We start from the raw sequence: 23,398 nt of genomic DNA, 5'->3' as shown, positions 1-23,398 counted from the left end.
AGGCAGGATATAACCCCACCCACTATGCCAAAGCACAGCCCCCACACCACTAGAGGGATATCTACAACCACCAACTTACCGTCCGAAGACAAGGCCGAGTATAGCCCACAAAGAACTCCGCCACGGCACAACCCAAGGGGGGCGCCAACCCAGACAGGAAGACCACGTCAGTGGCTCAACCTACTCAAGTGACGCACCCCTCCCATGGACGGCATGGAAGAACACCAGTAAGTCAGTGACTCAGCCCCTGTAAAAGGGTTAGAGGCAGAGAATCCCAGTGGGAAGAGGGGAACCGACAAGGCAGAGACAGCAAGGGTGGTTCGTTGCTCCAGCCTTTCCGTTCACCTTCACACTCCTGGGCCAGAATATACTTAATCATAGGACCTACTGAAGAGATAAGTCTTCAGTAAAGACTTAAAGGTTGAGACTGAGTCTGCGTCTCTCACATGGGTAGGCAGACCATTCCATAAAAATTGAGCTCTATAGGAGAAAGCCCTACCTCCAGCCGTTTGCTTAGAAATTCTAGGGACAATTAGGAGGCCTGCGTCTTGTGACCGTAGCGTACGTGTAGGTATGTACGGCAGGACCAAATCGGAAAGATAGGTAGGAGCAAGCCCATGTAATGCTTTGTAGGTTAGCAGTAAAACCTTAATTACTGTTTCCCCTTCCTACTTACACTGGGCTCACAAATAGTTAATACAACACAATAGTACAAAAATCCAAATAAAATACAGAAAACAATTAACCCTATCAACACCAGTGGGCTTCACATGGGAAGGGGAAATAGTAATTAACCCTTTAGACCCCAATAGAATTCAAGAATGTTGCTTTATTAGAATGGTGCCCGGGGGAGATTGCCGCGGTTCTTACGGCTCCTGACAAATTGTGATATTTTCAGTGTTTTTAACTTTTTTTGTACATAATGTTTCTGCCATCGTTTCCTATGACCGAAAATAACTTTTGGACATCAGAACAGTGATTTCTCACCTCGATCTGGACGAGGATGTTTTCTTTAATGAGTCGTATGGAAAGGATATAATGTTCTTCCCGGACCAGGCCCAAAACCCCGTCATTCGTAAGAAGAGGAGATGCTGCTCCAGGGGTCGACGAGCCGGATGCCTGGCGAGACTACATCTGCGAATGGATAATCCGCCTCTACCCTCCGTTCCACTGGTGAACGTGCAATCACTGGAGAATAAACTGGATGAACTTCATTCAAGACTATCCTATCAACGGGATATTAAAAACTGTAATGTCCTATATTTCTCTGAGTCCTGGCTGAACAAGGACATGGATAATATACAGTTAGCTGGGTTTTTCATGCATCAACAAGACAGAACAGCAGCCTCCGGTAAGATTGGGGGCGTGATCTATATTTCTTTATCAACAACAGCTGGTGTGCTCTAATATTAAGGAAGTCTCAAGGATTTGCTCGCCTGTTAGTACCTCATGATAAACTGTAAACCACACTATTTACCAAGAGAGTTTTCATCTATCTTCTTCATGGCTGTCTATTTACCACCACATACCGATGCTGGTACTAAGGCCACACTCAGCGAGCTGTATAAGGTCATAAGCAAACAAGAAGATGCTCCTCCAGATGCGACGCTCTTCGTGGCCGGGCACTTTAATGCAGGAAATCTAAAATCCGTTTTACCTCATTTCTACCAGTATGTCAAAAAACTCTAGACCACCTTTACTCCACACACAGAGACGCGCACAAAGCTCTCCCTCGCCCTCCATTTGGCAAATCTGACCATAACTCTAGTCTCTAGATTCCTGCTTACAAGCAAAAACTGAAACAGGAAGTACCAGTGACGAGCTCAATACAGAAGTGGTCCGATGAAGCGGATGCTAAGCTACTGGACTGTTTCACTAGCACAGACTGGAATATGTTCCGGGATTAATCCGGTGGCATTGAGGAGTATACCACATCAGTCACCGGCTTCATTAATAAGTGCACAGACGACGTCGTCCCCACAGTGACCGTAGGTACATATCCCAACCAGAAGCAGTGGATTACAGGCAACTGAATCCACTGAACTAAAGGCTAGAGCTGCCGCTTTCAAGAAGCGGACACAATCCGGACCCTTATAAGAAATCCCACTATGCCCTACGACGAACTATCAAACAGGCAAAGTGTTAATACAGGACTAAGATGGAATCCTACCACACCGGCTCTGATGCTCATTGAATGTGGCAGGGCTTGCAAACTTTCACGGATTACAAAGGGAAACAGAGCCGTGAACTGCCCAGTGACACGAGACTACCAGACGAGCTAAATGCTATCTATGCTCACTACGATACTGTGTGATCCTGTTCTCCGTAGCCGATGTGAGTAAGGCCGATTACCAGTATGCGGACTCAGAGCATACGCTGACCAGCTGGCAAGTGTTTTCATTGACCTTTTCATACTCTCCCTGACACAGTCTGTAATATTTACATGTTTCAAACAGACCAACATAGTCCCTGTGCCCAAGAATGCCATGGCACCCTGCCTAAATGACTACCGCCCCGTAGCACTCACATCTGTAGCCCTGAAATGCTTTAAAAGGCTGGTCATGGCTTACATCAACACCGTCATCCCAGAAACCCTGGACACACTCCAATTTGCATACCGCTCCAACAGATCCAAAGTCGACGCAATCTCTTTTGCACTCCAGCCACAAGAGCCATAGTGAAGTCAGGCACTGATGTTTGGCGATTAGGCCTGGCTCACAGTTTACATTCCAATTCATCCCAAATGTGTTCGATGGGGTTGAGGTCAGGGCTCTGTGCAGGCCAGTCAAGTTCTTCCACACCGATCTCGACAAACCATTTCTGTATGGACCTCGCTTTGTGCACGGGGGCATTGTCTGGCTGTTGCCACAAAGTTGGAAGCACAGAATCATCTAGAATGTCATTGTATGCTGTAGCGTTAAGAATTCCTAGCCCAAACCATGAAAAACAGCCCCAAAAACAGCCCCAAACTAAAAAAACAACAGTTTTCACGTTGCTGACGTTGCCGTTTTACATCGGAAAACCATTGGCCACGATATACACGGAACCCCACCTCCCCTAACCCCTTTTTTCTGTAGCTGTACCATAAGCTGACAAGATCAATACAACAATTTGGAAGGGGTGCTTTCAGGACCACTGTAAACCAGATTCTTAAATACAATTACATTTTAATTTACTCAACCAGTTGTCTAGGTGATTAGTCATTATGCAGCTGGAAATTTGTGACAAAATGTACACAGGAAATAATTATTAAACAGACTTTTTAAAACAATGGTAGTGCTTTCAGATTTCTATCACCTGAATGAAGCATGTGCACACGACATACAGGGCATTCGGATAAGTTTTCAGACCCCTTGACACCTTCCACATTTTGTTACATTACAGCCTTATTCTAAAATGTATTAAATTGTTTTTCACCCTCATCAATCTACACACAATACCCTATAATAACAAAGCAAAAACAGGTTTTTATACGTTTTTGCACATAATACATTGTTTTTTAAATATCACATTTACATAAGTATTCAGACCCTTTACTCAGTACTTTGTTGAAGCACCTTTGGCAACGATTACAGCCTTTAGTCTTCTTGGGTATGACGCTACAAGCTTAGCACGCCAGTATTTGCGGAGTTTCTCCCATTCGTCTCTGCAGATCCTCTGAAGCTCTGGGAAGTTGAATGGGGAGCGTCACTGCACAGCTATTTTCAGGTCTCTCCAGAGATGTTCGATCGAGGTTCTGTGCTCTGGCTGGCTGTGTGCTTAGGGTTGTTGTCCTGTTGAAAAGTGAATCTTCGCCCCAGTCTTAGGTCCTGAGCGCTCTGGAGCAGGTTTTCATCAAGGATCGCTCTGTACTTTGCTCCGTTCATCTTTCCCTTAATCCTGACTAGTCTCCCAGTCTCTGCCGCTGAAAAACATCCCCACAGCATGATGCTGCCACCATCAGACTTCACCGTAGGGATGGTGCCTGGTTTCCTCCAGACGTCACGCTTGGCATTCAGGCCATATAGTTCAATCTGGGTTTCATCAGACCAGAGAATCTTGTTTCTCATGGTCTGTGTCCTTTAGGTGCCTTTTGGCAAATTCCAAGCAGGCTGTCATGTGCCTTTTACTGAGGTGTGGCTTCCGTCTGGCCACTCTATCATAAAGGCCTGATTGGTGGAGTGCTGCAGAGAAGGTTGTCCTTCTGGAAGGTTCTCCCATCTCCACAGAGGAACTCTGGAGTTTGGTCAGAGTGACAATTAGGTTCTTGGTCAGCTCCCTGACAAAGGCCCTTCTTTCACGATTGCTCAGTTTGGCCAGGCGGCCAGCACTAGAAAGAGTGCCAAGCATCACATCTGGAGGAACCCGGGCACCGCTCATCACCTGGCCAATACCATCCCTAAGGTGAAGCATGGTGGTGGCAGCATCACGCTGTGGGGATGTTTTTCAGCAGCAGGGACTGATGAATGGAGCAAAGTACAGAGAGATCCTTGATGATGTCCTGAGCGCTCCGGAGCAGGTTATCAGACTGGGGCGAAGGATCCCTTACAACAGGACAATGACCCTAAGCACACAGCAAAGACAACACAGGAGTGGCTTCTGGACAAGTCTGTCCTTGAGAAGCCCAGCCAGAATCCAGACTTGAGCCTGATTTAAAATCTCTGGAGAGACCTGAAAATAGCTGTGCAGCGACACTCCCCATCCAACCTGACAGAGCTTGAGAGGATCTGCAGAGAAGAATGGGAGAAACTCCCTAAATACAGGTGTGCCAAGCTTGTATCGTCAAACCCAATTAGACTCGAGGCTGTAAACCCTACAAAAAGATGTATGAACAAAGTACTGAGTAAAGGGTCTAAATACTTACAGTATGTAAATGTGATCGTTTTAAATTAATACATTTGCAAAAATGTCTAAAAACCTGTTTTTGCTTTGTCATTACGGAATATTGTGTGTAGATTGAGGAAAAACGATTTAATCAATTTTAGAATAAGGCTGAAACGTAACAAAATGTGGAAAAAGTGAAGGCATCTGAATACTTTCCGAATGCACCCGAATGCCCACTTCGTCACCTGATTCTCCCGATTGACTCACTCACATTCATCTGGTCAAACCAGTTAGACCAGCACCTATCTCTGAGAGCACACTTCCCTATTTTATTGTTGATAACAGATCAGCATTTGACTGCCATCTCTTTGCAGAAACAAAGTTGTATCGCATAACTGGATGGACAATTGAAACACGTATTTGCCATGGTTGTATTTTAATGAAAATAATACATAGATGTCTAACATAATTCCTCACACCAAATGAAATAAAACAAAAGTATTTTCACATTTGATATGAAATAGTTGACCATACACAGCACTGTAAAAGCATTGGACATTGTCTAACCACTAACCAGAGCTGGTTGCAGACATAAATAGTTCTCAATGTTACGTTGTAAAAGAGATAGATATATCCAGTTAAATAATAAAATCTTCAGACTAACTTTAACTCATCACTGCCTTCTCATAATTCATGTGTCCGTTTGGCCACCCAGCCATCCATCCATCCACCCAGCCATCCATCCTCAGGGTAGAGAAGTGGACATTAGTATCCAGGGGCAAAAGGAGGAGGGGTCAGATACTCTGGCGGTAACCCACTGTCCGTGGGTCTAACAGTGGTGACAGCAGTGATGGGTGGAAGGCCATTGTCAATCTCTCCTGGAAGCATCTGGTACTCGTTATCAACAGCTGTATCAACATCCCCATCTCTAGCCTCCAGGGCTGTGAGTTTCCCCTGGTCTTGCCCCTGCTCATCCTCAACACTAATCTCTGCATACATGTGCTCCTGAGAGGCACTTCTCTTCTTATGGAACTTCCTCTTGAAGTAGGCCAGGTTGCTGACCACTGACTTTACATCTTGATTCTTCTGTTGGTTGGAGTTTGGGTCCTGGTGGTGTGTGTTTGGTTGGGTCTGTGGTCTGCCTGTACCCACAGTCCTGGATTCTATGGGACCTTTAGATGTTGTGCTGCTCTGGACCTTGTCCTTTCTCGGTGGTATAGCAGGGCCTCTGGCAGGTAATTCAGGAGGCTGGTCCGGCTGGGCCGTGGTGACTACATGCATCTTCCTGGGCAATGGCACTGGTTTAGCAGTATGATCTACCTGGAATGAAAAGAATAGATGCCGTATAAGAGTACAGTCTCACCTTAGTTTGCTTAACCTACAGAGAAATATGTAGGTATGTAGTCTTTTTTAGACCCAAAGTTAGGTAACCTCAATATTATGGCAACGTAGGCCTACAACACATTTGCAATAGCATTATCTCACCATTCAAAGTATGAAAATAAAGCTTTAGCCCTATCTCTTGTCTTATCCGGTGTCCTGTGTGAATGTAAATATGCTCTCTCTAATTCTCTCTTTCTTTCTTTCTTTCTTTCTCTCGGAGGACCTGAGCCCTAGGACTACCTGGCATGATGACTCCTTGCTGTCCCCAGTCCACCTGGCCATGCTGCTGCTCCAGTTTCAACTGTTCTGCCTGCGGCTACGGAACCCTGACCTGTTCACCGGACGTGCTTGTTGCACCCTCGACAATTACTATGATTATTATTATTTGACCATGCTGGTCATTTACGAACATTTTAACATCTTGACCATGTTCTGTTATAATATCCACCCGGCACAGCCAGAAGAGGACTGGCCACCCCTCATAGCCTGGTTCCTCTCTAGGTTTCTTCCTAGGTTTTTGGCCTTTCTCAGGAGTTTTTCCTAGGGAGTTTTTCCCAGCCACCGTGCTTCTTTCACATGCATTGCTTGCTGTTTGGGGTTTTAGGCTGGGTTTCTGTACAGCACTTTGAGATTTCAGCTGATGTACGAAGGGCTATATAAATAAATTTGATTTGATTTGATCCCCCAACAAACACATACTGTAAACACTATGATAGTCCAGCGTCTTTACCATGCTTGGGGTTTGGAAGCTCAGTGTGTTTAACTCAGTCTCCAGGCAGGGGTAGAGTCTTAGAGAAGGGGTGTTTGGAGATACAGGTGGTTTGCTAGTGTTTGGAGGTGGGCCGGCAGGGTCACTCAATGTGCTGGGACGATGTGGGAGGGCAGGTGGAATGTCCTCAGCTACTTTCAGATGAGTACTACTGTTCATGTGTGGGGGATTATTTGGCAACACACCATGATTAGGTTTCATGGCTGGTCTTTTGGGGAATAATAGTTCTGCATAATCAGTCTTGTCCATTGATACCTACAACAAGAAGTAGATGAAGGGGAAGAATGTTGAGTCAAACACACGTCAATTCACTAATGTATCCACAACAGTGTACAGAAATGCAGCACAGTGTACCATACCCGGACCACTGTGTGTTTATGCTATATCAAACCAACTCAATTCAAGCCTATAGCATACTGGTGTGTATACAAAATAAACAATACAGTAGTTTGTAGTTTACTGAATCAAGTATAGTTCCTCACCTGTCCACAAGCTACAGTCAGCAGCTCATTGAAAGGCATGATAGGCACCCTGCGGTGAAAGTTCACCAGGTCTTGCAGTGAGCTGTGACGCATGTCCTCTCCTACAATAATGTAGTGATTGTCCTTCAGCACATCGATCATGAAGTGCCTGCACCGATCAGTGACACTAGATGTACAGAGAATTTATTTTGATAAGGAGGTGCAGATGGACTTTGAACTACACTGATGAATAAACATGGCGTTTCAGTGGGCAGTATGTGGCACTGACGTAGAATAGGATAAAAGCTATGGAAACAGAACACAACCAATATGCTTATTGTCATCAGCTGAACAAACAATCAATCTAATGACGCCTCACCTGGAGGTGTCTATCTCATGTACAAAGCACAGAGGCTTACCGATAGGAGAGTGTGTATCCTATCCTGCTTTCGCTGACACGGATCAGGAAGTAGCCTGTGGGATTGGACAGGAGCATTTCCTCAGCAACCCTACGGTGAATAAACACTACGATGTTAGAACAAACTTAGTGTCCTACTGTAAGACAATGACAGTCATGAAGCATACAGTATACCCTTCACCACACATTGGTCTCATCTATGTTGTTTATCTGGGAAAAGAAACAGAGACACAATTTGAGAACTTACTTCCTGGAAATAATGCCATGGAACCATTCTGGAACTATCCCATTCCTGATGACACAGTCCAGTTGGAACTCAGTGAACCAGGAAAGGGCGTCATGTCTTCCCTGAGTCTGTGTTCCATCCATACCCCCCCAGTTGTGTCCTGGTAACATACAGTAAAGAATGTCAGGAAGCACCCCTCATTCTCTAATGTTACTCCATTGCCAGTTTGACATGTCAACAATTATTTGAAAAAAGGACAATAAACATATTTAGTATAAACTGTAAGAAGACGGTAAAAAAATGTAAGCACTCCAATTTCAGAGAGCACTTCGCTATTGCTCTGGTTGTTCCTCTATAATTTTCCGTTTCTGAATTCAAAGAGGAAGACCATTCAGCTGGCTGGTTGATTCACTCATTTACATTAGGGCAACAACAAAAAGACATTTATGCTGCCAAATATTTGGTAGCACTAATAAACCTTGGATTAGTATTATATCTTCAACTAAATTTAAACTGAGACAGTTAACAAAGTGAAATAGCGTCACATACATGCCACATTGTCAGCCTCAATGCAAATAAAAAAAATGTAAACTCTGCTCTTAATATTCAAATATTATTTAGACAAGTGGGTACAACCAGATACAAAAAAATGCATCCAAATGAATACAATACTATAAGTATAGTAATACCGGAGAAATTAGGCCTACTACATCTGCATACCACATTGTCTAACAAAACAAATACTCTTCTTTGAAAATGTACATCATAAGAAAAATTGTCCAAACCCACAAATAAAACGAACATTAAAAAAAATGTCTACGCACCTGTTGGGGCTAGTTACAATTTTAGTCGGCTTTTCAATAAAAGCGATTTACCTCGTGAGGAGCAACGCGCAACTGGAGCTCTGCTCTGTTCACACACCTTTACAAAGTAACTCCTGTGAGGGAAAAGGGTGGAGAGATTTTTCCCATGCGTGAAACAGGTAGGTCTATCGTCGTAAATAACCTTGCCTGGCCTCAATACTAATTACAGCTTCATCAAGCTCGTTTAAACATTTTTTTTTTTTTAATTTATAGGCGTAGTCCTCTTCAATATATACGATTGATAAGATTAGATATACAGCACAGGTGCAATCGAAAGTGTAGAAAATTAAACGAGTTTCGTTGTGGTCGGATCTTGGGATATAAATATCTGACATTTCTGCATGGATAACGTCACCCTTAATATTATTATAGGAAGGAATTCATTGGGACAACGATTGATGGTAGCCTAATAAGTTGTAAGTAAATTGAGAAACTGCAGCAAGTTTTAAAATAATCATTTTAATAAATCATCAAAAGTACACATCTACAAAGGTGTAGATCAATTCAGTAATATTTATGAAAGTACAGTACAATCATTTTAGATCTTTCTTATTTACAATTGTTTTCTAAATGCTATTTCTCCCCCATTTTCCATAGTTATCTATGAAATCCAAATTGTCTTGAACATGGAATGCTGGACTGATTTATGAACTGAAAAAGATGTACAAATAGTTCCACCAAAAGGAAACGAAACCTTCATAATTGCTATTCTGAATAAACATTAGCCAGACCTATACAGGGTCCTGAACATACACAGCGGTTCAGCAAACTGACTGCCACTCGTGATGTTCTACACAAGAGGACATAAAAAGCTCAACCGCAAAATAATATATTTCAGTTTCTAAATACAATTTACTTGGTCACAAGTAGAGATAAGAGCTGTGCAAATTCAGGGGGGGAAGTAATTTCCTTTCGCTGTGATTTAACATGTGCTCAATTTCCTATAAATGTTTGTGTTGACAAATGGAATGCAAGTTCCACATTAAGACGGATTGAATGGAATGGTGGGAGTGACAAAGTATAAAGAGAACAGAAAGCAATGCAATAATGATCCTTTGCACATGTTTAATCTCAAAGAAAAGCTCTTCAAGTCAAATGTGCAAACGCTCAAGAGGTCCTACAGCCTCATGATGCATAGTTGCAAAGACCATGATATCAAGTATTAGGTGAAAATAAGACACGCGTGTTGTCATGGACAGTGGCAAATTCAGAGGGAAGGGCAAGCAAGGAGGGAGAACGAAACCGAAACGCTAAATCCAATAAGCAAAGCTACTTTCCTCCAGGAATCCATTTAACATCGTCACCCTATAGCGGACTAAAAATCCCGGAGACTGTGATTAAGCCTAGAGGATAGGGACTGGTAAAATATTTCAACTCTGGCAAGGGTTTCTACAAGGGCACTTTCATATTTGGATGTTTTGTTGTGTCACTGAAACTACTGACGACATGTCCTCTGACTCGTTGCCTGTGACATTTTAGTTCATTGCCATGTCACTACATTGCCCCCTAGTGCTTAGATAAAGTACTGATGCAAATGCCTTCAATGTAAAACTGCAACATTAAATCAAACCCCAAACACCCAGAATTAGATTGTCTTAATACTGGCACATGAATAGTAATTATCAACACCAAAATGTGGGCCTCTTCAGTTTCAAAGCAGCAAGTATTAGGAAACATATAGCGACTATCGTCAACTGAAAAGGCTGCAGGAGTGGTTCTCTAGTGAAATGGACTGTCATTGCATATTTCAAATATTCTCAATACAGTAGGTTGACGTTATTCAATTGAGTTCTTATAACCATAACATGTACTTTAGTTGGAATGGACTACAGGCCTACAAAGGCAGACTAATATTTGCACCATTGTCACTAATTTTCTGCCACAAATACTGGATAACAACAGCATTAAAACAGGCCACGAAAGCCACAAAGGCCCCACAAAACCAGACCTGAACGGTATTACAGTATCACAATTTAACAACCAGTAAACAAATATGGAATAGGCTGAGGTTGGCATTTGAAAAGGTTGCCTAAGACATGACTTAAAAAGTAATTATAATCCATGACAAAGTGATTATTACCACCCAAAAGATTCTCTCCACATCACACACACAATATTCATAATTGGGGCAAAGAAAACATTTTGTGGAGTGGTTTAATATTAAAACACATTTTGAATGCCAAAACCAAAGATGTGGGCAATTTATGCAACTCAATTGTTAGGAAACGAATTGTGATCTAACTAGACTGATGTTACTGTGGAACAGATTTCAACTGACAGCCACTGGAAGTTCCGGAATGTAATAGTTCTAAAGAATAGTGACATATACAAGGGAACAGAATAAGACATGCTTTTGCAAATTTTAAGCAGTGAAGCCAATTTCATTACTAAAGTGCAATCAAAATGTGCAGATATCGGCACAGAATTGTTTTACCACTCAAATATGGTTAATAAACCTTGCGCAGAATTTGTTTTGAAACTGCATAATGATAGAGTACATGTAAAATGATGAACACAGGTCATTTTTTTTAGGTATGTCTAAGATGGAATGTCCACTATTGAAGAAAAAAAAAAAAAAAGTAGGCAGCCAGTACATTGCAATACATTTTAGTGAACTGTTAACAGAAAAGATACATATTGGAGCAGATCAGCATTGTGCATGAGGACTTACAACTGCGACGCGCTTTGACTTCTACAGTCAGCGTCAAAACGCATCGCAGTTGTGCGTCCTCATGCACAATGCTGATCTGCTCCAATATGCATATTTTCTGTTAACAGTTCACTAAAATGTATTGCAATGTACTGGCTGCCCAATCATCTTATTTCTTGGATTGCCTGCCATTTAGGGGCCTACCTTCCCACTGTCCTCACCTCACACGTCCTCACTATTAACATGGTAAGACTTCAGAATTTTTCTAGGTATTATCTTAAGAAAATAAGTGTCTTTCTTGGATGCTATTTGTTGGATGGCAAATGAGTAACGTCAAGGTAGAATCACTATCATTTGAGAAAGGAAAAAAACAGGGACGCATAGATGTCCATAGTAGTAGCTAGATGACACAAAAGGCAACTATCTGACAGAAGACGTCAGATGTGTATGTAATATATATATATATATATATATATATATATGATGGTTAACTAGTCTCATCATGGAAATAAGCCACTGCTTTTAAGGATCGGGTTAATTCACGTTGAGAAAAAACAAAAAAACCTCACTAAGGATCAACTTTGGCAGCAGTGCAACCACATAGCAACATGATGTACCTGTAAGAATACCAGTTGCATAGGACAAAGAGAGGAGAGGGGGAGCAGAAGCCTAAGTGTAATTATGAGAGATGATATAAGAGCATGAGGAGTGCCTGGTATACAGATCTCCATCTAACAGCCCTGATTGAGCAACCGATTGATCCACCTGACCAACGAATACTTCCGTTTTTAAACTGGGGGACACATGGTGAATCAGAACAAAAAGCTCAAAGAGGCCTGGGATATGGGGAATGAGAAAGGGATGAGAACAGGGCGAAAGAGAGGAGAGCTCTGAGCAAGCTCAGTCCAGTTCTGTCCAGCTGTGGACAATGATAAGGCCGTGGTCCTCACAGGAGGGTGCAGCGGAAGAAACTGCTCTTCTTGGGCTGCTCTGTGATCTTCACCCCCTGACTGCTGCCCTGAGGACTGTTGCCCTCCTGGAACACACATAGACTCTAAGTCAGAGGGCACACACACATTATAGTCCATCTAAAATAGATGTGCACATACTACACACACACTTACCAGTTTCTTGTCCATTTTCGCCTTGATGTCTCTGGCGAGCGTCATAAATGCCTGAAAATGTCAGGGGAAAACCAGGGCAAATAGAGATCAAATCAAAGAGACAAAACAATGTGCATTGTCTTTCACTAACTTCACAACATTACTGTACTCCCATTGTTTTTAGAACTGCTTGGAATGAGTCAACTATGTAGGCTCGAGCCTAAACGGTGTGCTCGCTGTCACCTGGGGCTGCATGGCAAATGAAGCTGTCTATATGGATGTATGATCTCCGTGGTAACTTGTATTTGTACAGGGTGAACTTTAAATAACTATAGATGAATAGGGGTTTGTCTTCAGGCATTCCGTCTTATTTACATTGGTCTCGTCCCTCACACAAGCCTTTAGATTCTGTGACACCCTATGGGTGATCAGGTTACTGTAAACTTTGGATCATATGATTGGTCAATGGTGGTTGGTTTTACACCTTCAGATGTTTGAAATGAAGGTCTGCTGTTCTCCCTGTTATCCTGCATGCAGTCCATTGGATAACGGTTGTATGATATTTCCTTAGACTCTGGCCTAGTAGGCATCTCTTTGTTCATGCTTTGCCTTGTAAGTTAACCTTAATATTATGACTTGTATGTGAATTAGAGGTCTTCACGGATCCACTTGTACCCAAATACCCAAGACCCAAACCGGGACTCGAGCGGGTCTGGATCCAGAATTCTAAATAAAGTCACGGGTCTGATCGTCACGGGTATGTGTAATTTTAACCGACTTGTCCGGAAGGGCCGGTACAGATCCGAACGCAACTGCTGCAGTAGAGAGAGAGCGACAGTTTAATAATTTATGCTGCTACTCTTGCTTTTCACAAGAGTGGAGCATGGCACGTGTAGCTACGGCAGCCATTAGTCTACTATAGTGCGAGTCGTCTTGGTTGGTTGCCATCTCTTCCTCCCCGTGCCACTCGCTCACAGTTCGGCCCCTCCCCCACCTGCTAAAGCAACACCTCTCTCTCCCTCTTACGCTTTATCAGCTCAGGTTAATAAAGTAGCTTATAAAAATTATTTGCTGCGGCTTCCCTCACTCGGATCGGACCTGGTCTGGAGCCAACCAGGTCGATACGGAATGGGTCTAGTTGTCCTCGGGTTCGTTCGGAACGGGTTGCAATATTTAAAATAATATATTTATTCATATCGGGTCTGGGTGGGAAAGCCCAGATCCATTTTGTCCAAGTTTTTTGACCCGTGAAGACCTCTAATGTGAATCCATTCATTTAACAAAGTTATTAAATAATACTTGCTTTGATATTCTCTTCTCATGACCATTCCTTGATCTTAGTCAGCTAAACACATAATTGCACATGGTTTTACTATAATGTTAAATCGAGTCAGACATTCGGTTTAATAGACTTTGATCATATTAATTGCATAGTCTTATAACATTTTACCCCACTGCAACTCACATTCTCCACGTTGATGTTGGCCTTTGCACTGGTCTCCATAAACTTAATACCGTACTCCAACGCTAACTGCCAACAGGAGATAAGAGCGACACACACACACACACACAAAACCTCAGTCAACATGTAGATTTCTGATTGTACTGGCCATGTTGCCTCGCAAAGCCACCTGATCCCGTGAGCTTACATGCAGCGTTTTAATGTAAGTTTGCGTGGATCAGGTGCCCTTGAGTGGCTACATGGACAGTATCATAATCAGAAATCGACATCTACTGTATAGACACTATCAGTTATTTTGTTTATGATATCATACTTTTAATTTACTGGTCAGCGATCACCCACCTTCTCCCCTCTGTCTTTGGACACCTGTCGCTTGTCATTGACGTCACACTTGTTGCCCAGCACCATCTTCTCCACATCTGCAGAGGCATGCTGGACAGGAAGAGAGGATAAGTCATTCATAGTGTTTATAGAGCAATGCAACGCCTTCAATTTCACTAACTTCTGTTCTCCTACAGAGGTATAAATGTTACAATTTCTGACGACTACCTCCTCTATATTCCTTATCCAGTTCTTGATGTTTTCAAATGACTTCTCGTTGGTAATGTCGAAGACTAACATGATGCCCTGGGGAGGAAGAAAAAAACAACCGACCACTTTAACAGAGCATGTCAGATATCAGCATCCTGTTAAACTTGAGAAACCTGTACACTTGGGAGGATAGCGAATTGTTATAAAGGGCCTAAACAGGATTCCAGGGTGATTGTACCCACCTCCCATGGATGATCTCAGGTATGTACTGCTTCATTTACAACTATAAAAGGGAGAGGCTCAAACTACTTAGGAATCTATTAGTTGATGCACTGATCGCCATGAATGTCTCTGAATATTCTTAGCTAGCTAGGCATATGCCTAGTACATTTCTGACATTGTGAGAGTGACATAGTGAAACAAGGCGACTGACCATGGCTCCTCTGTAATATGCCGTTGTGATTGTTCGAAACCGCTCCTGGCCAGCTGTGTCCCTGGTAGAGAACAACACAATGAGAGCCTTTCATTCCTATCCCTGAATCAACCCACTTGTTGAATTATAGGCCAATTGTGAGCATTCCCAAGGTGCTCTTTCTAATACATAATTTAAGACACTGTGTGAAGAAGTCAAAGGGCTGTCTTACCATATCTGTAGCTTGATCTTCTTCCCGTCTAGTTCTATTGTTCTAATTTTGAAATCAATACCTAAAAAAGGCAAAGAGGAATAGCAAGAGTGAGACAATTCTTGCTCTTCTACCCACCTAAAACAGGATGTGCATTTCACTGTCGTCTAAGAGTTGCAAATGACAAAGGATTTTTGAAACAGCCATTTGACGTTGATGTACAGCACTGTTTATGCACAGGTGGAAAAAGCAGACTGCATTCAACATTTGCTTGGAAGCTAGAAAGTACTTATTGTAATTCTTAATGTAATTCTCAGCTAAAATTGGACTGCTTGCTGTGTAGGAACGTCACTGCTAGATTAGCTAGCTAGAATACACAATATGACCAAAAGTATGTGGACACATGCTCATCTGGTTTACCCAATAAATTACTGGGAGTTTATACATGGAGTGTGCGACTCTGTTTTTATAGACACCTGCTCGTCGAACATCTCATTCCAAAATCATGGGCATTAATATGGAGTTGGTTCCCCCATTGCTGCTATAACAGCCTCCACTCTTCTGGGAAGGCTTTCCACTAGATGTTGGAACATTGCTGCGGGGACTTGCTTCCATTCAGCCACAAGAGCATTAGTGAGGCCGGGCACTGATGTTGGGTGATTAGGCCTGGCTCGCAGTCGAAATTTGAATTCATCCCAAAGGTGTTCGATGGGGTTAAGGTCAGGGCTCTGTGCAGGCCAGTCAAGCTCTTCCACACCGATCTCAACAAACCATCTGTTTGTGCACAGGGGCATTGTCATGCTAAAACAGTAAAGGGCCTACCTCAAACTGTTGCCACAAAGTTGGAAGCACATAATGGTCTACAATGTCCTTGTATGCTATAGCATTAAGATTTCCCTTCTCTGTAAATAAGGGGCCTAGCCCAAATCATGAAAAACAGCCCCAGACCATTATTCCTCCTCCACCTATCTTTACAATTGACACTATGCATTGGGGCAGGTGGCATTCTCCTGGCATCCGCTAAACCCAGATGGTGTGATTGACCACTCCAGAGAACACTTTTCCACTGCTCCAGAGTTCAATTGCGGCGAGCTTTACACCACTCCAGCCGAAGCTTGGCATTGTGCATGGTGATCTTAGGCTTGTGTGTGGCAGTTTGGCCATGAAAAAAACATTTCATGAAGCTCCCAACGAACAGTTATTGTGCTGGCAGTTTGGAACTCAGTAGCAATAGTGAGCATTGCAACCAAGGACAGACGATTTTTAAGCGCTGAGCTTGTGTGGCCTACTACTTCGTAGCTGAGCCGTTGTTGCTCCTAGATGTTTCCCCTTCACAATAACAGCAGGTAGTTGAACGGGGCAGCTCTAGCAGGGCAGACATTTGACAAACTGACTTGTTGTTAAGGTGGCATCCTATGACGGTGCCACGTTGAAAGTCACAGGTCTTCAGTAAGGCCATTCTACTGCCAATGTTTGTCTATGGAGATTGCAAGGCTGTGTGCTCGATTTTATACACCTGTCAACAACGGGTGTGGCTGAAATAGCGGAATCCACTAATTTGAACTGATATATATATATATATATATATATATATATATATAGTAGTGTAGTTACTGAGTCAGAGTAGTCTACTTGCTCACCTGACAGCTAACGTTAGCTAGAAAGCTAAAGAGTCAGCTGGTGACGTCGCCAGCTAAAAAAATATCATGAACATTTCAATGAGGTACTGGTTTTATTGTCAAGCGAACACTGTAACAAGCCGATTGTTTCCTGGCGTTGTTTCCTGGCTGGAGAACTGAATGCTAACCAAACAAGCTCTAGTTAGCTAGCGTTAGCATGACAGGATGGGCGCTCACCACCAATATTGCTAGTTGGGGTCGAGAGCTAGCTACCCCTCCTCCTGCATAACTTTTCGAACCAAAAAACTTAAGAAATGTACATACCTATTGTCGAGATAAACGTTGAGTTAAACGCATCTTCTGAAAATCTGAACAACACACAAGTCTTTCCGACGCCAGAATCGCCGATTAACAGTAATTTGAACAAGTAATCGTAAGTCTTCGCCATGTTATTAGCTATTGCGGAAATCCCGCCCGGCAGCTGTGTAAAGAGATATGCTTAGTTGAAAAAAATATTTGGATATGTCACTGCTTTTTCGATTTATACTGCACCAGTGATTGGACAAACAACATGTCACTCTTGACAGCAGTCGTGGCTCCGGAAGCGCGACTTACCCACTGTCAATCAAAATAGAAAAGGCAGCTGATTGTGCGTTTGCAGTCAATGTCCCACCCATTAAGATGTGATCCCACCCATTATATGATCTCACGCTTTATACAGTTTTACAACTTCTCAGCTTCACATTCACAACAACAATATCAGTGTACAGTCTGAAAGCCGTGCTATAATCTTGTTATCAAAGTACAGTACCAGTGAAATAACAATAACCAAGAGAAGCAATGTCGGTAAGTGTTTTTTCTTTGCTCATGCGTTTGTAAAGTTGCCACACCACAGTCAAATATATCGTGTTTACACCATTGGAAGAGCCAGTCAAATACAGTAGGCCTAATTCTTGATTGTAGGCCCTGCTTTCATTGGTGTAAAGTACTTAAGTAAAACTATATACCCAAAAGTACTCGTTACATTTCGAATGCCCAGACAGGACAGCAATATTGTCCAATTCACGCACCTATCAATATAACGTTTTGTCATCCCTTTTGCCTCTTATCTGGTGGACTCACTAAACACATACTGTGTTTGTAAATTATGTCTTGAGTGTTGGAGTGTGCTACTGTCTGTCCGTAAATAAATAAAAAATCGTGCCGTTTGCTTAATATAAGGAATTTGATGTATAGCATTTACTTTTTACTTTTATTCAAGTATGATGATTGATTGCGTTTTCACCAAATGCCTTGAACAAATTAAATAATGGAGCTTGTCCCGGGAATGGGATACATGTCTGGGCATGCCTCAAAAATAGCTCTGCTGAAGTTTTTCTACCAGACATGAGAGGGCGCCCTTGACTTATTTACATAAAAACCATACAGTTATATCAAATGTTATTATATCTAACGATTTCCCTTTTAATCTGTGTTTAAATCTTTCTATGGGTCTTAATGTATAAACTGTACAATCATATATTTACACAATAATCCGTATTGCAGCTCGCTAAGGACCTAATGCACCCTACTTTGGTGGCTGAGAGGCAAAGACACAAGAAGAAGAGGTTGGTTCAGAGTCCCAACTCCTACTTCATGGATGTAAAATGCCCAGGTGAGTTGTAAGGATGTACAGCTACTTACCATTAGGGCTGAGAATTGCCAGGGACCTCACGATATGATATTATCCCAATACATATGTGCCGAAACGATATGCATTATAACTCTCACGATTCTGTATATTTTGGGGGGGCAGGGTAGCCTAGTGGTTAGAGCGTTGGGCTAGTAACCAAAAGGTTGCAAGTTCAAATCCTGAGTTGACAAGATACAAATCTGTCGTTCTGCCCCTGAACAAGGCAGTTAACCCACTGTTCCTAGGCCGTCATTGAAAATAATAATTTGTTCTTAACTGACTTGCCTAGTAAAATAAATATGCATTGCACTTCCATACTGATATTTTATTGCGATTTGATGGTCCAAATATTGCTCACTAAATATCTGCTGCAGAGACCATGAGAAAATTATTTTTGATCAGTCATGGAAATACATGTGTTGGAAACATGTTGGCTCACTATTTAGAAAGAAGATGGGGAACAAGCTATTGGATGATCAATGCTGGAGTTTTGGCACATAAATGAAAAAGCACAACGCTTGCACACATGGCTTGTGTGCGCCTTGAGCCTTTACCTTTTCAATGAGGATCTAATTGTTTGATTGCACCTCGACTCACATTGGTTGAGCGCCTGCCACTTCTTTCCATTACCAATATTTATTTACAGACACGGTAGTAAACTATATTTAAGTAAATTTCCATGGAAAGATTACTGTCAAGTGATTCTCTTCCGCCCATGCATAGCCAGCCTACTCTATTTAATTGAGACCACACATACTGTAGGCACACTTGATCTTGCAAGCCCAACTAGGAGAGGAGAGGTAGGCCATTGAACTTGAAGGAGTGAATTCTGAGTGTGTGAATAATGCGACAAAAAGTTGCTTATAATACAATAGGTCGGCCCAGGCTAATGCATACAAAGCAGAAAGACAATTGTTTCCAAATAATCTGCGTGACCAAAAAACATTTTCATCCCAAAATTGTCTGTCTGACTGGCCGCTCCTGCCCACAGCATGAACAATTACGACGCACCACAATGATCTCTGTCAGGACGCGCAGCCCTCTACTTGGAGTCAAAGTATGGATACTGTATATCTGCCAAAATAATATAATGATATGTAACAATTCCCCCCCCATAACTATTTACCATACTGCATTGATAAACTATGTATGTATGTATGTATGTATGTATGCATGTATGTATGTACAGGGCGGCAGGCAGCCTAGTGGTTAGAGCGTTGGGCCAGTAACCGAAAGGTTGCTTGATGAAATCCCCGAGCTGACATGATAAAAATCTGTCGTTCTGCCCCTGTACAAGGCAGTTGACCCACTGTTCCTAGGCCGTCATTGTAAATAAGAATTTGTTCTTAACTGACTTGCCTCGTTAAATAAAATAAATATCTCAAATAATTATAATTTACAACAAATAAATGAAGCATGAAAATAAAGCATTTACAAAGGCTTATTAAAGGGATATATCGGGATTTTGGCAATGAGGCCCTTCAGCTACTTCCCCAGAGTCAGATGAACTCGTGGATCCCATTTTTATGTATCTTTTAGCATTGCGCAATGACAAAATCTACAGGAACAGCTAGCATGCCAGTCATTGCGCTAACGCTTGTTAGCAGCTTCCTTCAAACTACGCAGGTACATCAAAATGGTATCCATGAGCTCATCTGACTCTGGGGAAGTGGATAAAGGGCAACATTGCCAAAATCCTGAACTATCACTTTAATGAAAACATATATAAGGGAACAGAAAAACATCTTTGTTTTCCCGTTTATTCCAGGCTGCTACAGGATCACCACAGTGTTCAGTCATGCCCAGAGAGTGGTGCCCTGTGGCGGCTGCTCCTTCATCCTGTGCCAGCCCAGAGGGGGGAAATGTCGCCTCACTGAGGGTAAGAGGTTGTACAATCACATTGCTCAAGAGCCTGAACTTACAGTTTAGAGCTCTATTGAATGTCTACTGATTATTAACTTCCAACTTCTCTTTCTCCCCTCTGTCCAGGCTGCTCGTTCAGAAGAAAGCAACACTGAGGGAGGTTACAGTAGTGAGCTTTCAACTCTGATAGTCGTGAAAGGTGGACCATGGATGATTCTGACTTCAGTCTTAATTTTAGCTTACATTATGTTGATTGGAATGGGTATATTTAGCTGTGCTGATTGACAGTGCTTTGATCTTATTGTGATGTCTTTCATGCAAAATACAAGCAGATTAATGTTTAGCTACAATATTATGTCTTCTTTTCATATTGAATAGGAATAATATGATATAATATAAGTTGAAGTAGTCTGCCTCTGTATGTGTATGAAATTTATATTTGTCTTAATAAGTAATTGCTTAAGCCAGGTAACTTTGTTTTGTAAAAATTTATTAGATTGAAAGAGGGAAAGGTGAATGAAACATTTTAACACAGACTCAAGTCAAATGAGAAGCTTTTTGCACGGGCCAAGGATGAGAAACTATGATCACCTTCACAGACAACAATAAAAACATTTGAGGGTTCATCTTCTCTGGTATGTGTATTCTTTGGTTTCAAGAGTTCCCCTGCCAGAAAGTGGTGAAAAACTGGAGCAATATATCTTCTCAATAACTAACATTATTCTACTATATACAATAAGTATCCATGTTTTATTACCTTGATTGAGGTGCCAGTGGTGCTTATTTGGCATAACGTTTACTGCATATGCTACCACCACATTTAATACCAGGAATGTGATTTTACATCCCAAGGCTAGGCAGTCAAATGTAGAGCTGGGATAGTGGAAAGTAGGTGCTATGAAGCTGCATGTCAGCATATGGTGTCACTTTAAAACCATACAGATTATAGGTTAAGTCAGAGGATGGGATGCAGTTCTTTAAAGGATTTGTATGAGGCTCTTTTCACATCAAAAACATTTGAGTTTGGCTTTGGCAAACCCTCCACCTGACTGTCAGTCATAGTATTTTACCACCACAAGTAGCACCACAGACATGTTCACCATACTTTCCTTGAGTCATCCTCTATTCTCAACGACCATGTTAACACACGCAAGCACACCAAAGGTAGAATATTGTCTCATTCTGAAAAGGCACAGTCCAACCTGTGAATATGATCACACACATTGTGAATGCATTAAATATGACCATGTCAATGGGTGCATGGACAGTAAAGCTGATTCCTGTAAACTGTTCACATAAGACCTCTAGGTGGAGCTCATGAATCATACATAAAATGAAGACCATGTCACATGACCTATTTCAAAAACTTGCTCTTGGAGTGCACGTTTCAGATATGAATTGTCGTTTTTTTCTATTCTTTACTAATTGGTCTGAATATAAGACTGTTTGTAAATATGGTCATAATCCATTTTTTTAATGCTGGTCTATAATCTCAAAGTTTCATAAAACAAAATGCTGTAAACATAAGAAACGGGATTCGAGGAAGCTGGTGATTTGGAATGTATTTCTCTTAAAGAGAGAGAGAAAGTTGTGACTTAAAAAGAGAAGAAAATATTAAGGGTACAAGTATTTAAGTTAATCCCCTTTCACTGGGAATAAGACTTTACAGCTGAAAATGTGGAACGAAATTGAATATTTATGGAATGTTGCAAGACTTTTATCTTTTCCATCTTCTTCATAATTTTTATAAGCTGTTGAGCTCTTGCAGTGTTTGATCCAGGACTTGATGCATCCCCAAGTTCTCTTCTTTGGCACCTGCTAATTTTTCTGGAAAATAAAAAAGAATGACATATTGAAGAATAATTGAATGAAACCACACAGGACAGGAGCATCATAAAGTTGATTCATATTCATTCATTCTCCTTAGGTTTGGTAAACAATAGTCTACACTGACGCCAAAGCGATTCTTATACAGTATGTCCAACAGCTGTTGAACATAACTGCTGTGGTCATGTTAAGTTGTTCCATATGCAAGCCTCAACCACACTAAAGAACCCTACCCAAAACAAAAGGCAGATTTGCATGCATAAAACGGATGATGGTGAAGTCTGCATCTATTCAGCAGCTTTGTACAGTAACAGTCTATTGACAGCAATTTGTTAAACTGAACTTAAAAGACAAAGCCACTGGACTTTTCCGATCTTTTGAGCTGTAAGCAAAATGCACACTTTTTAAAACTCGTTGCTATGAACACACCTCAAATACTTAAACTGCAACCACAAGCAGGAGTGTGTTAGTCAAGAGATACATAGTTGTGTGACATTTATGCAAAAGTGGTGAGGGACACTCAACGTGAATGCATACGTCACTCTATAAATTCTCACCTTCTTAAAACAGTTGTTTTGAAACATTTAAACATTTAATTCAAGAAGAAAGGCTGGTTTAGATGTAGGAAAGACTAGGCTTTTAATGAGTTTCATTTGCACAGTGAGATGGACAGAAGGCACAGAGAACTGGAGAAAGGCCTGTGTTTCTGGAAGCGAACCCTGGGACACAGTAGGCCAACAGTGGGAAGGGTGAGAGGACGGACACCCTAGAGGCAGCATGAGACAGACAGGAAGAAACATCTACAAGGAGGTCATGTCATTGAGGGCATGGTCCAGCTCCTCGCTGATTGCCTTGTACTTCAGCTTCTGAGCGTACAGTTCATCTGGAGGTCAAAGCGCAGCAGGAAGTAGTGCAGGTAAGGCCCAAGGGAAGCAGCAGTAGCAGAGAGAGAGGTGGAGGACAGGGAATGAGAAAAGAAATAGCAGCAAAAAGAGAGGGAAGAGAAATAGAGGACAGGTCACTGGTTGCAGAAGAGAAAATTCATACAGTATAAACATCTAAGAACAGAAGATGCCAGAAAGACAAGAGATGTTTGTCTACCTGTGAGCATTTAAAAATAAAAAT

At 41.9% G+C, this 23,398-nt stretch overlaps 4 protein-coding genes across 8 annotated transcripts in view; 1 reads left to right on the top strand and 3 right to left on the bottom strand.

The window, feature by feature from the left end:
• Positions 1–5,222: 5,222 nt before the first annotated feature.
• Positions 5,223–9,065, bottom strand: hsh2d (hematopoietic SH2 domain containing). 2 transcript variants are annotated; one of them, XM_029706782.1, is made up of 6 exons: positions 8,885–9,065; positions 8,082–8,220; positions 7,836–7,925; positions 7,438–7,603; positions 6,917–7,210; positions 5,223–6,123 (listed from the first exon to the last, which is right to left on the bottom strand). In XM_029706782.1, exons 2-6 carry the CDS (start codon positions 8,201–8,203, stop codon positions 5,569–5,571), a joined length of 1,227 nt encoding a protein of 408 aa, XP_029562642.1. In that variant the 5' UTR covers positions 8,204–8,220; positions 8,885–9,065; the 3' UTR covers positions 5,223–5,568. The 2 variants fall into 2 exon arrangements, with proteins under 2 accessions (XP_029562642.1, XP_029562643.1); XM_029706783.1 differs by having other exon boundaries at positions 8,936–9,065.
• Positions 9,066–11,749: 2,684 nt separating this feature from the next.
• LOC115158168 (ras-related protein Rab-8A) lies at positions 11,750–17,420 on the bottom strand. The gene is made up of 8 exons (XM_029706789.1): positions 17,236–17,420; positions 15,314–15,374; positions 15,103–15,163; positions 14,688–14,765; positions 14,481–14,570; positions 14,142–14,207; positions 12,698–12,748; positions 11,750–12,609 (listed from the first exon to the last, which is right to left on the bottom strand). The coding sequence occupies exons 1-8, from the start codon at positions 17,357–17,359 to the stop codon at positions 12,520–12,522; spliced, it is 621 nt and encodes a 206-aa protein (XP_029562649.1). The 5' UTR covers positions 17,360–17,420; the 3' UTR covers positions 11,750–12,519.
• A 181-nt stretch (positions 17,421–17,601) lies between these two features.
• Positions 17,602–21,070, top strand: LOC115158169 (40S ribosomal protein S27-like). Its single transcript, XM_029706790.1, has 4 exons — positions 17,602–17,757; positions 18,457–18,565; positions 20,352–20,462; positions 20,573–21,070. Exons 1-4 carry the CDS (start codon positions 17,752–17,754, stop codon positions 20,599–20,601), a joined length of 255 nt encoding a protein of 84 aa, XP_029562650.1. The 5' UTR covers positions 17,602–17,751; the 3' UTR covers positions 20,602–21,070.
• Positions 20,920–23,398, bottom strand: part of tpm4a (tropomyosin 4a) — a 27,123-nt gene continuing 24,644 nt past the window's right edge. For 2 of the 4 annotated variants that reach the window (XM_029706785.1, XM_029706788.1), the window contains one exon: positions 20,920–22,273. In XM_029706785.1, coding sequence (XP_029562645.1) covers positions 22,191–22,273 — 83 coding nt within the window. In that variant the 3' untranslated portion in view covers positions 20,920–22,190. Of the gene's footprint in view, positions 22,274–22,887; positions 23,157–23,398 lie in introns of those variants that run through there. The other 2 variants (XM_029706784.1, XM_029706786.1) reach the window with 1 other exon arrangement.

This window comes from Salmo trutta, chromosome 22 (assembly GCF_901001165.1).
Source record: "Salmo trutta chromosome 22, fSalTru1.1, whole genome shotgun sequence".
Lineage (NCBI taxonomy): Eukaryota > Metazoa > Chordata > Actinopteri > Salmoniformes > Salmonidae > Salmo > Salmo trutta.
The sequence above is the reverse complement of the archived record's forward strand: the minus strand, read 5'-3'. Positions and strand labels throughout refer to the sequence as shown.